Source organism: Rosa chinensis, chromosome 6 (genome assembly GCF_002994745.2).
Source record: "Rosa chinensis cultivar Old Blush chromosome 6, RchiOBHm-V2, whole genome shotgun sequence".
Lineage (NCBI taxonomy): Eukaryota > Viridiplantae > Streptophyta > Magnoliopsida > Rosales > Rosaceae > Rosa > Rosa chinensis.
Window position 1 is genome coordinate 67,829,361 of NC_037093.1, and position 17,580 is coordinate 67,846,940.

The 17,580-nt window shown below is 39.3% G+C and overlaps 4 protein-coding genes across 4 annotated transcripts; 2 read left to right on the forward strand and 2 right to left on the reverse strand.

Moving 5' to 3' along the window:
- The first annotated feature begins 4,196 nt into the window (after positions 1 to 4,196).
- LOC112173997 lies at positions 4,197 to 6,969 on the forward strand. Its single transcript, XM_024311681.2, has 5 exons — positions 4,197 to 4,354; positions 4,540 to 4,836; positions 4,943 to 5,048; positions 6,126 to 6,269; positions 6,480 to 6,969. Exons 2-5 carry the CDS (start codon positions 4,574 to 4,576, stop codon positions 6,765 to 6,767), a joined length of 801 nt encoding a protein of 266 aa, XP_024167449.1. The 5' UTR covers positions 4,197 to 4,354; positions 4,540 to 4,573; the 3' UTR covers positions 6,768 to 6,969.
- A 212-nt stretch (positions 6,970 to 7,181) lies between these two features.
- On the reverse strand, positions 7,182 to 8,665 carry LOC112173995 (probable protein phosphatase 2C 72). Its single transcript, XM_024311680.2, has 4 exons — positions 8,402 to 8,665; positions 7,947 to 8,276; positions 7,753 to 7,867; positions 7,182 to 7,673 (listed from the first exon to the last, which is right to left on the reverse strand). The coding sequence occupies exons 1-4, from the start codon at positions 8,570 to 8,572 to the stop codon at positions 7,276 to 7,278; spliced, it is 1,014 nt and encodes a 337-aa protein (XP_024167448.1). The 5' UTR covers positions 8,573 to 8,665; the 3' UTR covers positions 7,182 to 7,275.
- Positions 8,666 to 9,994: 1,329 nt separating this feature from the next.
- Positions 9,995 to 11,892, reverse strand: LOC112172640. Its single transcript, XM_024310051.2, has 3 exons — positions 11,597 to 11,892; positions 10,744 to 10,902; positions 9,995 to 10,598 (listed from the first exon to the last, which is right to left on the reverse strand). The coding sequence occupies exons 1-3, from the start codon at positions 11,852 to 11,854 to the stop codon at positions 10,245 to 10,247; spliced, it is 771 nt and encodes a 256-aa protein (XP_024165819.1). The 5' UTR covers positions 11,855 to 11,892; the 3' UTR covers positions 9,995 to 10,244.
- Positions 11,893 to 11,957: 65 nt separating this feature from the next.
- On the forward strand, positions 11,958 to 15,120 carry LOC112172641 (PITH domain-containing protein 1). The gene is made up of 9 exons (XM_024310052.2): positions 11,958 to 12,175; positions 12,658 to 12,738; positions 13,055 to 13,104; positions 13,620 to 13,697; positions 14,000 to 14,057; positions 14,145 to 14,194; positions 14,471 to 14,579; positions 14,665 to 14,726; positions 14,832 to 15,120. The coding sequence occupies exons 1-9, from the start codon at positions 12,092 to 12,094 to the stop codon at positions 14,869 to 14,871; spliced, it is 612 nt and encodes a 203-aa protein (XP_024165820.1). The 5' UTR covers positions 11,958 to 12,091; the 3' UTR covers positions 14,872 to 15,120.
- Positions 15,121 to 17,580: the final 2,460 nt, after the last annotated feature.

Consider the following 17,580-nt stretch of genomic DNA (forward strand, 5'->3'; position numbering starts at 1 on the left):
ACATCATCCACAAGAATATATATATTTCACGTAAATATATATATACATAGTCATTCGCTCAGGAATGCCTATTAATACCAACTATAGTTTGCAGTTAAATAATTAACGCCAAAACAATAATGGTAGTTCCGTTCATAATGAACCTTGTGAGATTACTCACCTCGAAACTCCCGCTGCGTCTTCAATACAGAACAAGACAGCCAATCCACAAAATAGCCGTCCGAGGAGTACTACGTCACGTACCTAAGGAATTACAGCTCTCATTCAGTCAACGAATCACAAGGGATAACGTTCGAAACCCTAAATCGAACCAAAATTCCCAAGGTGACGCCAAATGAGGCGAAACCACATCCGAGACCTCCCAAAGTCCTCGGAATACGTCCACGATCGATGTGACCAAACCACAAGTCGATCGGACGCTCAAATCCTCAAGGATCGAATAAATCGATCGGTATGAAACTGCAAAAATCATAACAATTCCATACGAACTCCAAAATTTGCATATTATATATCGAAACGCTCGTATCAACGAGTAGAACATATATAATACCAAAACCAATTCCTTAAGTGGCCGGAACACCGCCGGAACGCCACCACAGACGGTGGTGCACCGCCGCCGGCCAAAAACACATTATTTCACAAAACTCCCAACATCAAAAAGCTTCATCTAAGCATGCTTGTGAATTCTCATAACTGGATCGAAGTCAGAAAACAAGCCTAAGGGATCGAAAACTACCTCACAAGCCGTGAACAGTGATCCAATCCGAGTTGATCGAAGTTTCACGTGAATCGATCCAAACAACCACCAAGGATCGATCGGCGATGCAGTTCTGAGCTCAACCAAGAAAACTGGAAGCCTTGCCGACGTCGGAATAAGGATCGCCGGCCGGGTCCGATTTCTTCAATCTGGGTCGACTTGCAGCGCCGCCGTGGATGAGAATCGTCGATAGAGACCACCACAGAGACGACCGGAGCAAGGAGGCGAATCGTTCTGGGTTGGTTTCACCGGAAGAGGTCGCCGGAGCTGCGAGTTCCGACCGGGTCGGAATGCCGGGTTCGGGTCGGGTCAGTCGAAGAATTTCGACTCTGAGGGCGCGGACGAGAGAGAAGAGAGAGAGGAAAATTATTTCCGGAAACGGAAATGAGGAAATGAATATATTTTTTTTCTGATTTTTCCTATAAATACCAAAATGGAAACTTCTTTCCATAGTCATAACTTCCTCATACGAACTCCGATTTCCGCGTTCCACATATCCACGAACTCGTATCGACGTGCTCTACAACTTTCGTGAAGGAAGTTTTTAGAGAATCTCAACGTATCAAAAGTCAACCTTGAAACCCCCCCTAATTCCACACTTTACGAATAAAAATTCGTCCAAAACACTTCCGCTCCGTCCACGAGCCACGAAAACGTCCGATACCCACAATTTAAATTCCGGAAAATCCTCGGAAAGTAAATACGAATTTCTGGGGCATCACACCCACCTTTTGGTAAATTCACGCACTTTTATTTTAACAAAAACCTAGAAACCTCGAACCTTACATAAAAAGGTTCCAACTAAATTACTGGTTTTTGCGACCCAAACAAAAATTAAACAGCACTATGGGCCATAGAAACCCAATCCATCCAGCCCACTTGAAAACCTAGACCAGTGTACCCAAACCTAAGGGCCACAAGCCCGTCCAAGGCCTAGGAGGCCCAACAACACCAAGAGCAGGCCCAAAGAGTAGGGTAAACCAAAGCCCTAGCCCAATAAGCCCACAAGTGTACTTCCAGCCAACAACCATCAGCTGCGCCGTCGCAGACTCCAGTCGAGGGAAACACCCCGCAACCACCGCCGACTTCATTACTGCCCAACTCAGACGGGTCAACATCATCTTCCTTGCCAATTTGGACACCGACGCTCGTCATCCAGCCTGATCGCGAAGAGAGAAGCTTCCCCGCCAACCCATGATATTAGACGGACTCTGCTAGTTGCCATCCAGCAGGACAAGCCATCACCATATCTGCAAGAAAAACGAAGCTTTCCTCATCCCAATCCCTAGCTGTCATCTCCGACCATCCCAAAATCTCGACCCTAGTGCCGCCTCCAAGATCAGGATCCTTTACGTCTTCACAAAACCAGATCCGGTCACATCCCTGACCTAAAACCAATTGCGATCCAACAAGGTCATCTGGGCATTGCACCACGTCGTCGGTAGCCCACACCAAATTGCCGTCGTCGACACAGAAGCCTCCGCAATCATCACCGCCAACAGATATAGGAAACAATCCACTGCTCTGTGCATGCCAACCTCCAGCACAATTAGTCGGATCGACATCACTGCCAATTGGAAATCTTCCACCAAACCAGATCCAGTGAACTAGAACCCAATCACCATCAAATACAGCAAATATGCCTCCTCTAACAGAAGATAGAGTCTGACGGCAAGATTTGTCGCCGTCACAACCAGAAGAGAGAAGCAGACGAGTAGTTTTGTCGCCGCTTTCCCAAGAAAGAGACAGGCGATATTTCTCTCTCGAGAGAGTCAGAGTCATTTTTTACAACCAAAAATAATTTGTTGTTAAATCCACAATAACAACTTATATGACAATTTTAGTGTAAATTAGGTTATTGATGTTTTTGGTGTAAAAGAGGGTGTTCATCCTAAAGGGTATATGAATGACATTGGTAGGTTGGTGGAATGGACAATTTGGAATTTTGAAGTACAAATTTGGTAGGTGATGTGTGAATAGGAAACACTCTAGTTTGAGTTGTTAGTTTTCATAATTTGATACTATCAATATTTAACCAAAATAAAAAAATAACTTCAAAATTAGTATTTAAGTATTAATGTTGACTGATAATTGGCAAAATTTCAACCGACACTCAAATTTTCATTGAATTTGTATAAATTTAAAATAGATGATTGCAAAAACTATTTCTCTGCTTTTCAATCAGTTAGAATCCGACATATTTTCCATGAAGCAAATGGTGTTGCACATAGGCTTGCACACCTTGCCAGTGTTTCTGGCTTAGATGATGTTTGGTTAGATGAGACTCCTGCTATTATTCAGGATGTACTCTACGAGGATTATTGTAATTGTTCTTCTATAGCACGGGGTTCAGGTTTTATGTCCCCCCCGTTGCAAAATTCTACTATTAATATAATAATTGGAACCGAGCGTGGGGCTGAGCCTCCCAGCTAGGCTGGGTTCCAAACCCCTTTCAAAAAAAAAATACCAAAATTTTCATCAAATTCTACATTTCAAAACTTCACCATGTGACACGGTTGCTGTATTTAAGACTTTGTCTTTAATTAAAAATCACTTATCCACACTTTTTTTTTAAGGACTCTTCACACTTTTTAAAGGAAGAAAATCACTTGTCCCCAAATTCTCTATCCCAATTATGTCACTTACTTTACTTTTTGACACCTGTCCTATCACTCTTAACAGAAGATTAACTTTTTTTTTTTTTTTTTTTTTTTTTGAGGGGAAGGGAATCAGGTTCTATTAATATAAAGATCTTTGTCAATCAAGTTAGAAGAATTCGAAGATCCCTCATATTACATCTCAATGCCCAAATCAGACTGCATATAGCAGCGCTACCAAAAACAAAAAAACCAAACTAAAAAGGAAAATGTAAAAAAAAACTCGTACACCTATCCAACCCTAAATCAGAGCCACTGACTTGACAAGCGTTGATGCCTAAGACCCTCCTAGTATACATTGCCCCTCATCAACCAGCAAACAACTACAATCGAGGGCAGAACATGGTAAGGATAATTATTCAAATCAAAAGAACACAATTAGGGCTCTGCCACCCCCCAAAAACCCTCAACAGGCGCGATCCAACAGAGAAAAGAGGGAATAATGGGTTAGCCTAGCAGGCAAACGGCAGACCCCACTGCCCCAGGCCCAGCCCAAAACCGGGTTTCCCGCCTTGAAAACTGGAGACGCAGACCCGATCGAATTCGGCACCACCTCCACCAAAGCTTGGGCCAGTTTGCTGTCACCAATCCAGACCGCCTCGGCGACCCATTTATTCTAGCCCATCATCCTCCCCTCCATTGTTTGTTTACTTATTTTGTATTAAAATGGACTGACGTTGGGCTTTAGTCTGTTTCAGAATCTATATGGGCCGACTATGATTGGGCTCTCGGTCAAAGCACACCGTTTTTATAACCAGGCAGCGGAACTGACCTGACTCTCTGATTACCGCCACAGCCCTGGTAGGCTTTCTACTATAAAGAGTTAAAGACCACACCAACGAATAACGCAGTCACTCCAAACCCCAAACATCACCGTTATAGGAGCTCCGGAATCACAGAAATCTCAGCTCAGAATCGCCGTCACTCCCTTTTCGCATTGGTAAAGTTTCTATGTCCCAAAACGATTTCAATAACTCTGCAGATGAACTCCGTAACGTCATTACTCTATCTGCGTTCTCCATTACTTAGGGTTTTGAACTTTAAATCAGAAATTTTGATTCTATTTACGGTTTTGTTAGAGTCCTCATAGAATTTTGGTTTTGGTTTTGGTTTCTGTTTCTGTAGGTAGTTGGAAATTTTGTGGTTGCGGAAGGTTTATATGGAAGGAGAAGATAGCGTATTAGATTCAATATATGATGATAACTTTGAGGATGGTGAGGATGTCGAAATGCTCGATGTCGAAGAAGGGGAGCTTGTGGAGCATGAATCGCAGAATGGCTCGGTACAGGGGAGTGGGGGGAATGACAGTGGAGGAAACCAAGAGCATCAGAGTAAGGGTAGCAAGAATAAGAGGAAGAAGAGGAGAAATAAGAGAAAGAACAGCAGCGGCGGCCCATGGACTAATGTATTTGACATAGACAGGTTATGTGCTGCCCCCTGATTGCGAATGAAAATAATTACATGTATTGGACTTGATTTCGGAGCTCTATGGTGGATCCTAACATTTGTTTGATTTTCCATTTGACAGGTTTGTTTCGGAGACATGTAGAAATTTGAGAGAGAAAAAATCGTATATGGTATACACTGCTGTTGGTTGTCTTGGTGTTGCTGCATTGTGTGATCTCATCAAAGAGGTAATTTATATAATTAAGATACATGATTATTATAATTTCTTTTGTGGAAAAGGATGATAAAGTAAATTATACAACTTTGGATTGTTATCTTTTTTACTCTTTGTATTGTGATGATCTTCCTCCTTGACAGATACCATTAGCAACTGGTCGTAAAATATGGTACATGTTTATCTTCATTAATATGTGCCTTATTTGAGATGATCCGACCTTGCTGCTAGTGTTAAGATGCACTTTGCACTCAATACCTTTGAGCTGGGCTATCAGTGATTTTCTCAATTGAAGATCATCTATAATGTATGTCAATCAATTCTATTCTATACCTTCTTGAGAACTCTTGGTTTTTTTTTTTGCTAATGGGAATCCTGTTATCAAGTGAATGGGTAATGCTCCTTGATGTGCATTATCGTTGGTTACTCTTAAGGTTGCCTTTACATACTGAGACATCTTTCTCCTCTATAGTCCCCCTTCACCTTGTAGATTTTAGATGATCTAAAGTTGCTGCTGGTCTAAAAAACTGCGTCTACCATTGTCCATATTAATTCAAGAGTGGTCTTAATTCTATCATGTACCTTCTTGAACACTCCTGTTGTTGGGTGAATGAATTATGGATTATGTACCTGGAAGTGCTTTCTGATTACACTTAAGGTTGTCTTTATCTCCAAGCCATCTGTCTCATTTTTAGTCCCTTTCACAGTATAGCTTTAAGGGGAAGCTGGGATATCCTTCGTAGGGAGTGAACTTGAAGGGTTCAACTTACCTTTTTCAAGTGAACATGAGATTCTGGGTAGAATAGTTTGGATCAACCAGAGCTGACAAGTCTCATCCACTGTATTTGGCAATGCAACCTTTCGTAATTTCTGATTCTCGGTATTGTTTCCTAGCCTTGCAGATTTCTCACCTTCAACTATCTCCTTGACTAATGTCTGAATTTGATTGTGTGTGTTTGTTATAGGTGTTTCTATATATCTTGTATATGAGTTTATTCATTACTTGTAGTCCAGAGGGGATCATATTTAGAGAATGGTTACTTACTATCAGCTTGAAACATCCATAATGAAACAATGACACCTTTTTCAGGTGAATGCAATCCAGGCATGTGGAGGTCAGATGACTGCTAATGGCAGACGTTTGCGGACAGGTGGTGGTCTGCTGTGGAATATCATCAAAGCAAGAGAGCCAAAGGCCTATAAAGAGATCATGAAGAAAGCCAAGGAATTTGAGGTGCATTATCAACCTTTTTTTTATTCTAAAGGAAAAATAATTGGCCGTATAGTTGGTGTCTAATTTGAGCTGCTGCGTAATTTTCTGTTACTTGACTTTTGCATGCTCTATTTGAATTAGGGAACTGGTGTACGTAATGATGTTTCTGTTGTCATTATTGCCCAAACATAGTCTTAATCACTCTTCTTTATCTTTTCTATCCTTCTGCAGAAGCAATTCAAGCAACCATATAATAGACAACCACCAACAAACCAAAGTAAAGTAGAACCATCCCAAGTATTTGCTGCTACATCAGAGGATGCGACTCCAGCCAAATTTTCAAATGATTTGCAGCATGTATCTGAAATGACTGAAATGACCGAAATGCCTGAAGTTCAGACTAGAGACAATCAGTCAAATCCCCGAAGTGAACACGTTTCTGTTCATGATAGGCTAAGGGTACCTGTTTCATATGATGATGACCTGCTTACAGGGGAACCCAAAGATGATGCAATTTGATTGCTGAGATGATCCTTTTCTGTTCTTAAATGTTTGGTCAGAGGGTTGGCATTAGTTTACTTACAGATGGGAGTTATTTATTTGTTTTTACCATAGTTAGAGAGGAGTATATTGGCATTGTGAACTTGCGTTTAACTAGAATTTCCAATGAATCCACAAGTTCTTTTTACCCCTGTGATTATTCTTATTTCAATTCATTCTCCGTGGGAAATGTCTACAAGTTCATTGAATTCTAGTGGAATAGGTTCTGAATCATTCAAAACTTAAAGGTGCATAACTGCATATGTTGTCTTCTTGCTGAGCATCTGAGCATTTTGATGGTTTATTGACCAAATGAATAGAAATTGCTTTTCAAACAAGGTCTTGTCAGGCTGTCTTTTCAAAACTATGACAGTAGTGTGTTGTGTTAAAATGTGTGTGTGAATTACAGTATATAGATCAAACAGATCAAATGGCATTGCCCAACACGAAAAGAGAAAGGCCAACTGCTTCAAAATCTTTACAGGCATTAGAATGAACTGAAAAACAGGCAAACCACAGTGCAGTCGTCTATCTTAGAAGTTGGGTACTTTGTGCTCCATGTGGCTCTAGCCGTCTCAGTCACAGTCCTAGCAGCTGCCTCTGCACTCTCGGCTTCCCACACAATAGACGCAACTTCATTGTTACTAAGCACATCCCATACCCCATCAGTTGCAAGAACAATGAACTGATCTTCGGAGGTCAGGCAATGATGGGAGACATCAGGGGCGGCAATGATGCCATAATCTTTGAGTACAAAGTCCCCAAAAGCTCGGGACATGGCTAGGCCTGGAAGGAATTCATGGGGCAACCACACTCTCTGGATGTGTTTTTCGTGTTCTAGTGCAATCACTCGACCGTTGCATGCTCTTATTCGTTCTGCTTCATCTGCATTAAAAGGGATAATTAGTCACATAACTACTTCAAACGTTCAAGAAGTAAACCAGGCTAGCTAGGATTAACTTACTTGGTAAACCAGGCTTTAGATCAGTGGTTAATTGAATGCCTTCAATTCCATTCTCAGTCATTGTTCCCAGGATGGCTCTCGAGTCACCCAAGTTAGCTATAAAAAGGTCCTCGCCCTGTTTGATTCATAAAGTTAAATCCCAAGAAAAATAAAGAAGGAATGACAATTTGGTTGAATCATACTTTTCTTTTTACCTGTCTTATGACAACAACAGCAGTGCTTCCACTACAAGAACAGTCCAAATTTTCTTGGAGCTTAATCTCCTTGTCCATTACTTTGAAGGCATTAACCAGTGCCTCTTCCCACTTATCAAAGTTCTTGCTTGGTTCTGATTCAGTATCCGTTTCGTCGTTGTGATTTTGTTCACCATCTGATTGTATTACTAAAGTGACTTGTTCAAGAGCTTCCATTTGGCTCTGTAGTAGTGCTGGTAGGTGATTCTTCACCATCTCACTCACTATGTGACCATTCTTTCCATGCCCATCAAAAACTCCACAGAAAGATGAATCTCCAACTCCATAGCCCTAATGAAATGAAATGAAAAAATAGGTTCATGGTATATTCAGCATGCTATGGGACATGAAGTTATTCATATCAGAATTCAAACAATGAACAGATCATGCTTTGATAAACAACTACAAAAACAAACCTGGTAAAGAATGGCACTGTCTTGGTTTAGTCCTTTGCTTCCTTCCTTAGAATAAAGCGAACCAAGGCTCTGAGTCCTAAAAGAACCACTGTTCTTTCCAAAGAACATTGCATTTTCATTGCCATCTTGAATCTTTTGACCTGAATCTGAGCAGGATATGCAGATTCCCATTGAAACTGGAAATGGGGTTTTCTTTTTTCTTCCAGCTACTCTTCCATATTAATCCAAATGTCACTCAAGTCGCCTCTTTCATCATGAATATAAAGGACCACACAATGGGGCATGTTAGAAAAATAATAATGACTATATTATTATTGGAGCATATTTGAAGTGTCTCTCAGGGCGCTGAAAGGAAATTCAAGAAGAACCACTAACTATATTTTAATGGTTGCTTGTCCTTAAGATTCATACACCAGTTGGATTACTAATTTAGTATCATAGACTTTTGGATTACTTGTCATGACGGGTTTTACGGTTTTACTTTTACTTGTTCTTTTCTCAGATGAGTGACTCAGAAGGCACAAACCCATGTTAGGGAAGTGGGAGAGGGAGATCATAGAAGCAAGGTTAACCTTGTTTTGCCCACCATCAACAGTAAAAAAAATTAGAATGACTGTCTTGACCAACTTCATACACTTTAGAGATGTCTCTAGAGTGCCTTAAACTTGAAGAAAAGAAGATCAAGACAGTTGGGGGTCAAACTTTACAAAGAAGACAATAAGCAAAATAGTTTAGTATGAAATTGTATGAACGTGGAATTATGATTTATACTTTATAATTGTTCAAGATGCAAAAGAGGAAAAGGACCCACATAATACCTCATGCCGGCAGAGTTCTTTGAGCTTTCTTCAGCTGAAGAGTTTATTATCAAAATGAAACTAATTATAGAAATAATATTCCACCGAAAGAAAATTCTAGATATAATTAAAAATATTGGGTGATTGAGATCATCCATTTGAGTTGACTTCTACTTAATGCATACATGGATGATGGATTCGGATTCTATTCCAATTTCTGGGATTCTGCAGTTCATAGAAAACCAGTATATTGACTTCCACCTTTTTTTTTTTTTTTTTTTGTGGATTTCCAATTTGTTGAACTCCATAGGCTAGGGAGATAACAAATATTCAAACAGTAATCCACTGACTTGTTTTATAAGGGAAAAAACTTTAGCCTCACTCCAAAGGGCAGGCCTTGCTTGCTGTTGGGACGTGGGAGCTTCTAAACTTCTTATCACAAGGCAAATGAAATCAATATCTAATGTATATACTGTCATCAAGTGTCTTCCTTTTCTCCTTTGCATTCTAGCAGCATTCCAAAATGAAAAGGGCTTATATTTTGGACACATGTCACAAGGTGAGAGTAGCAAATAGCAATTGAGCTTTTTATATTTTATTTTTTTGGTAAAGGCAAGCTGCATATCAAGAATTCTAGTTTTAAGACTTCCAACTGCTAATCTTTTAAGTTCCAGAACAAAAAAAGAAAAAGAAAAAAGTACCAATCCTCAAGAATTTACTCCACCACTAGTTTTTTGTATCCACTTGTCATACCCCATTTTAGGTTGTTTATGTGAGAATTTCATAAGGTAAACACTTGAACTCAGTTCAGCAGTAGAATTATAACTGTAATTTTACAAGGTGATCTCGAATCACAGAGCACACTATGACAGAAATGCTAAAATAAGCATTGAGATTCATAATAACAATCCATTTGAATTGTCAAAATAAGAGAATCCACAATTTGTACAGACAAGATGTTCAAAAATTAACTTCAGTGCAACTACATACTTAAGACTTATAACTTAGAAAGCAGCAAGAGCTCAGAAACTTGATTGCTGATGTTCTCATTGGCTGGATACAGGTATACTATCGTCACCAGGTGCTGAGTCTGCTGGCAACCTTTTTGCGAGAGACTTGGGTATGTCCAGGTAATCTTGTGAGCAACGCTGCTGAGGGTGTGACAGCAGCAAACACATGTGACGGAAGAGGGTTCGTGATAACCCCTGACCACTCTCCAAGATGTAGCCCTCAAATTCAGTAACATGTTCAAGGGCTTCCACAAGTTTATCATACACCAGCTGGGGGCAGTTGTCGGGTCCAGGCTTGTCATGAAGGTAAACCACATCCATAGTGAAGATTTTCTGATTAACAGGCCATTGATGTTGTGGTTGTAATGATGATCTGCAGTAGATAAGAATCTGAGGGCTAGCATGTCAGGCTTCAAACATTGTGCAATCACAAAAGAAATTTGAATGTATGGAAACAACACGATAATTGTTGTCATTTGGTAGTTTCCAAATTTGCTTCCTGAACGCCTGTAAAACATAAAAGTCAACTACTTACCACCCTCAATATTCTTTTCTGAGCCCGAGATTTCTTTGCTTCATGAGCTGCTATTCGAAATAGAGTGGTAAGATCTGCATGCCCAGATGATGAAGTAGGATGCAGCGCTCGAAAAGCAGCCTTAGCAGACTCGACATCACTGCTAAACTCTTTCCGAATCTACAAAGAGGAAAACAATAAGTTCAAAATCAATCGATAAAGCTAAACCAAAGTATCAAAAAATCAAACAAAAAGGACAATCAAGTGATTAACACAACCTACAGAGCATCGTCCACAATGCTTTCATATTCATATTTGGAAGTCTGATCAACAATGATTTATATCAAGCATCAGAAAGGACAGCATTACACCGCCGTATGTAGATTAATCTTAATGCAGCAACACTCCACAAAACAGGTCTAGGAACAGAGAAAAGTACATTCCAAAACTACCAACAGCCAATTGAAAGTTTGAATTCATTAGGCTGCATCACATGAACCCCAAGCCATTGCATCACATGAAACTCAATACATTGCTAGGCTGATCAAATATGGGAAATCATATCCTCCTCTACTATTTGATCAAATCAAGGTCCCAATTTTTTTAAACAGTCAGTAAAATCCTTCACTAACCTTGTCCACTGCTTAACAAAAGGACCAGCCTTTCAGACTTTGTGATCATGTACTACTTCATGATCATGGTTTCAACCTAATTTCACTAAATTCATCATCCACCAACCAAATATAGGTCTAACCAATTGAAATTTCACACCTTTCCCTAGCCAGCCAACAAAGCAAATCACAACTTAAAAATTGAATCCGCCAGTAAAAAAAACTAGAAGCCCAAGTAAAGTAAAAAGAGATTGAGAACAGACCCAAGACACGGACTTTGCGAGAACGGAGAAGGCGAATCGGTGTTCCGGGTTGATGGTGAGCTTGGCGTTGATGAAGAGAAGGATGGCTTGCTTGATGGAGTCCAATCGGGTAAGGGGCCGCCCATTTGGCCCGCTTTTCATCTCCGACATACACTCCGGGTCAACATCCACGCAGAACAGTATGTCCTCGTTGCTCACCCTCTCCGGCCTCAGCGTGTACCTCACCGCACCCGATCCCTCCCCCTCGACTCCCTCCATCTCTCTCTCTCTCTCTCTCTCTCTCAACAAAGCTCCCAGCTGTACTGCCAGGAAAGAATTACAAGGCACATTAAACGCTGCGTTCCGATGGGAGAGGGCATTTCAGTCTTTTCGGTGGACGAGTAGAGAGAGAGAGAGTGAAAAGGCGACGGTTCGCTCCCTAAATTCTGGTTTTGCTTCCATTTTCGTCCTCATTGAGCTTTTCTTAGAACAAATTTGGGAATCCAGGGGAAGGTGATGGCTTGCTTACATGATCATAGCTGCGAAGAACATGATTGCTCCTCTGATTGGTCTCTCTACAAGCATATAGACCTCCCCAAGGTCAAGTTCTTTTTTTTTTTTTTTTAGTCTTTTGATTTCGCTGTTACTGTGTTTGTTCACGCTGTTAGTTATCACAGTTACTGCTAGTGGGTTATACTTGACCAAGTTTTAATCTTGTTGGGTTTTTCTGGAAGTGCCCGGATGAAAATTAGTTATCCTACATGAACCCTTGAGCTGAATGTTGATTCTTACACGCATTTTACTTTGTGTTGCTTGATTGTTAAGGAGAATAGATAAATTGGAAGCTTGGTTTAGTCTTGTATTTCGAAGGACTTAAATTTTGTTGGTGGATTGTGGTTTTGGCATTTTGGGTTGTGGGTTTTGCTGTACAAGGAGGAATTGATTGTTGTTGAAGTGCGTTGATTGATACTTTGCTATGGTTCGAACTGTATATATAGGGTTTTATTTTTTGATTGCCTTGATTCTACTTTCATTGAAATGTCAAAATTTGTCATTGAGAGAATTTCTTTTTGTGTCTTTAGGTTTCTGCTTTAAATGAGGCAGTTCCAGGCAGTGTCAAGTCTGTGTTCAAAGCTTGGGAGGAACGGCTGAATTCATCTGGGGTAATGTCCCCTTTTCTATGACTTTTCTGTTTGATCTTCTTGATTTGAAGAGTGGTCTATCCAACAGTTTCCTTTGAGTGAAACATATAGAGTCTGGCAATCATTAATGCTACCCTTAACTGTTGAAGCAATAATCCAAACTTAATAAGAAATAACATTCTGGCGAGCAATGTGTTGGCACTAGTCTAAGACTGATTAATGCAGCACGCAGGGTTTTGATTAATATTCAGTTCAAGTTTACTAAATGTTTTGATTGTGGTTTATGTCTCAGTTGTTAAGCATATGAAGCCTTATTTCATCTTCTTCTCTGCAACAGGGACATCTGGAGAGCAATGAGGGTGATCCTGAATTACTTATTTTCATTCCGTAAGTGGCATACAATTTTCATAACATGAGTTGTCCATAGTATGCACATAAACAAGGAATGCAAAATTGCACTTGAAGAGTCCATTCTTAAATTTAGACAACTATAGTAGATTCATTGCCTTAGTTTTCCAGTCTCCCATCTTTTCATTCAATTTTCAATGGGAACATATGTTTGATTTTAGTAGATTTTTATGATCTGTCCAACCTTAGTAGCATCTTGAGGTTCACCTAAAACATAACACTTAATTTGTGTATCATTATTAAGATCCCTTTGTCTCGTAGTTTATTCTATGAACCTCGTTGAGTGTAGTTAATGGTGCTGATTGATCTGCATTGCTTGTGTTATGTTATATTTGATGTTTAACACATCTGCATTTACTATTTACTGTATGTTGGCTGGCATCTTGAGAGCTGTGCTTAGGATCTTCATTTGGGACCAATATACAAGATAAAGTTCTTCTCTTATGCTGGTATTTTGCATATGAATTGAGTAGTTATATTTTTGTTTCTGATAGATTCACATCAGATGTGAAGATCAAGAGCATATCAATTGTGGGTGGTGTTGACGGAACAAGTCCTTCCAAGATGAGGGCGTAAGTCCAACCTTTAATATCTTCTATGGCTTTCATATATTGTGTAATTAGACGTTGAGGCAAGAAGCTCCGGGAAATGAAGAATATGATTTATTCAAATAAACTCATGGGTCATCCACTTATCACAATGTATTACTTGTAATCGCATTGATTTCAAACTTGTCCTTTCTGGCATCCATCTCATGTTTCTGCAGTCAATAACTTTGATTCAGAATCAACTTCGAAATTTATCCTGGTTTCACTTCATGTCATTTCTATTACAATTGGAAAATGAAATAACAAGACTCCTTTGCTTACTGTAGGTTCATTAACCGAGAAGGCATTGACTTCTCAGATGCTCAAGGCATGCAAGCCATTCAGGTAATGCTTTCGTATTAAGCCTGCTGGAGAGTTAGTTGACGAATTCAACATTTCATTTTTTAAAACATGTGTTCTTGTTGTTTGAAGGAGTGGGATTTGGTTGAAAATTTCCAAGGAGTGTTGGAGTACCAGACGAGGTACTTATTCTTTACCCTCCATACCACATACATGTTGAATAGTTTTGAAGAAGATGAAATCCTTATAAGCGGTAATCTTATTCTATTTCAAATTGAGAGCAGTTAAGTCTTAACTGTTGAAGTAGTGGTGTCTGCATACCTCTTATGCCTATAATTCAGCATGTCAAGCCGACTTTCCATAAATTAAAAATCTCTTTATGTCTTTTCTTTGGTTATATATCACCATCTCCTATCTTTTTTTTTTCTTTCTGATTTTCCTTTTCATCGCACAATCAGATATTCCAAATTTCAAAATGTGGGCAGTATCACGTTGCATTTCCCTGATAGTTTTGGTGGTGATACAACCAAGATTGAGTATATTGGCTTTAAAGGTGAAGCTACTCAGGTAATTTCTAACATTATACTAGATCTTGCTGCTTGAGTTCTGCAAATAACTCATGTCCTTTCATGTCCTTGGATATGATAAACAGTTAAAGAGGGATGTTGTTGCTACCATAGTTTATGAACTCAGGCCAAATCCTTCTGATCACAAGTAAGTTTTCTTTATCCTAGTGGAATAGTAAACTGCCCACTGTTAAAAGCAACTTATGTATTGTATATGTCTGCTGTTTTGCTTATCAATTGTGGTTGTTTATAGAACAACGGCTGAAGGTGGGGGTCTTTCACATGTGGAATGAGAGCAATAGAGGCTGGAGGTGGAAAACAAATAGATCATCATCGTCATGCTTATTGTAACCTTCAGCGCTTCTTTAGAACTGAATTACTTTTGTACATTGGTAATAGAAACACCGGAAAATACTTCCATCGGTGCCGCAATCCTTTTATAGTTTTATTCGTGGCAGCGTTCCATAGTTTCTTTTTTTGGTTGGACAGTTCTACTTTAATCTACAAGCAATGGACGATGTTGGTAATTTACTATCCGAAAATCATGTTAGTTGCATGTAAATATTACTCGGGCAGTATAGCTCTCTTAGAGCAAGTCCACCCGTTGAGGTTGGCTGGTCAAAACTATTCACTGCTTTTTATCTTTCATTTCCACATTTTTTCTTGACCAATCAGATACTGTTCACAAAAAGTTACTCTGGGTCAATTTCTTAACCTGCCAGCTGACATTTGGTGACTTTTTGTGAACAATATCTGACTGGTCAAGAAAAATGGTGGAAATGAAAGGCAAAAAGCAGTGAATAGTCTTGACTAGCCAACTTCAACATGTGGACTTGCTTAGGGTCAGGGTCATGACTGGCCTTGGTGACCACAATTGAGTCATTTTTCTGATGGTTTGTCGTTAATGTCTGACAAAGAAAAAAAAATGAAATGAGACACTTTCATTTTTGTTTTGATGGAAATTTCATATGCAAAGGCTTCTAATAAAAATAAAAAATGTCTGGATTTATATTTATACTATCAAGAGAATTGTGGCAAAAAAAATCTCTAAATGCAATGAATTTTATTTTGATTGACGAATGAGTACTCCAACTAATGATTCGGCAACCTAAAGTGTCTTATATAAAAAGGAAATACTTAACCAACAAAAATATGATGGTATCTTTTATGAGAAAAAGGAAATACTCATAAAAAAGGAAATACTTAACCAACAAAAATATGATGGTAGACAGCCAAAAGTTTCTCATAAAAAATGCTGAAAAAATATTGGGCAACAAATAATTTGTAGGCAAAAAATTGCTCATGAAAATGAAAAATAAAAAATAACATACTTCCGCCGATGAAAGTTCATCGGCATCTTCCATTGGTTGGCAAAAGGTCTCATGTAAAGAAAAGAATTAGAAGAAGGCCGATACAGTCCCCGAGTTGTCCACCAAGTTAGACATAGACAGTACCCGATCCGAACTCTGCAATTGCATCAAGCTAGGGTTTAAGGTCATCTCCAGTAGGAAATGACTATATTGGGGCCAGGACTATAATTTAGCCCCAGAAATATTATTTTTTATTCTTGAAATAGTGAACAATCTCCAGTAAGGCAAGGGTTTTTTTTTTTTTTTTTTTTCCTTTCCTTTCAAGTATTTTATAGTTTTAAATTATATTTTTCAAATTTATCATTTTATTGTATTATAATAATATTTTAATTTAGACAAAAATTATTTTTTTTAAAGTGTATGTTTGGATGAGGTATTTATGTGGTATTTTTTATAACAATTTCGGATAGGATTTTTAAGTGCCACATGCCTCTTCACAAGTAAATCCCTAGATTCCCGATTAGATATACTGTCGACGTGGCAAAACTAATAATTGTAGACCTTATCAAATAGTAACTGGTCACGTAACTGACCGTGTAATTGACCATGTCATTGACCAAGTAACTGTAACTGGTCACGTAATTGACCATGTCACTGTAACTGGTCACGTAACTGACCATGTCACTGTAACTGGTCAAGTAACTGACCATGTCACTGACCAATTAACTGTGAGCACACTCTTGTATTATAAGATCATGGCTATGAGTTTCTTCAAATTGAACAACTTTGTAACTACCACTTGATTGGTGATAATTGCTTAATTGATAGCCATTAGGACATTTAAACAAATAGAAAGCTGTCACATGCCTCCCCCCCTCCTCCCTTCTTCTAATAGCCCATTTTCTCCACATTTGGGTCTGCTGCTGGGACCACAAATTCTGGACTAGGCCAGTCAAAGGGCTAAACATAGCCCTCTCACCAGCCCGATGACATTTTCATGGCTCTTTGGCCCTTTTAAAACTTGCTATTGGAGATGAAATAAGGGCTAAATTATAGCATTTGGCCCTCTAGACCTCCTTATTGGAGGTGGCCTAAGCGCGTCCGCAATCTACTGCCATTCTGCCAATCCAAAGGTTAGCTCTTTCAATCCCTAATTCTCTTTCTCTCTCACCGTTCACTATTTGTTTAGCTCTTTCAATCCCTAATTCTCTTTCTCTCTCACCGTTCACTATCAACCTTCCTTTGGATTTGGTTTACAATTTGTGAAGCTCTCAAAGTTTGGATTTTGTAAGAAATTGTGGGCTTTTGCTTTGGATAAATTCTTGCTTCACCTAATTGAAACTCCAAGAGTAAATGGGTGATTGTTATTCAATTGAGTTTCTGTGTTCTTCTGCTTGCTTTTGGTTTGCGTTATGTTTGGTTGCTGAGACCAATTACTTGTTATATGATTATGTTGCTTTGATTTTTACAAACTGAGTTGGTCCGATGAATGACACTAGGCCTGACATTTAAACCCTCAACCCGCAAACCACAAACCCGCACGAAAAAAGCCCACACGAACCCGTCCAATTATTTATCCGGACTGAGAAAAGCCCGCACGCCAAAAACCCGTAAATTAACGGGCCGTGCCGTGCTAGACCCGTTAGGCCCGTTGGAACCCGTTAAGTTATTTCTGAAAATTAAAACCCTTTC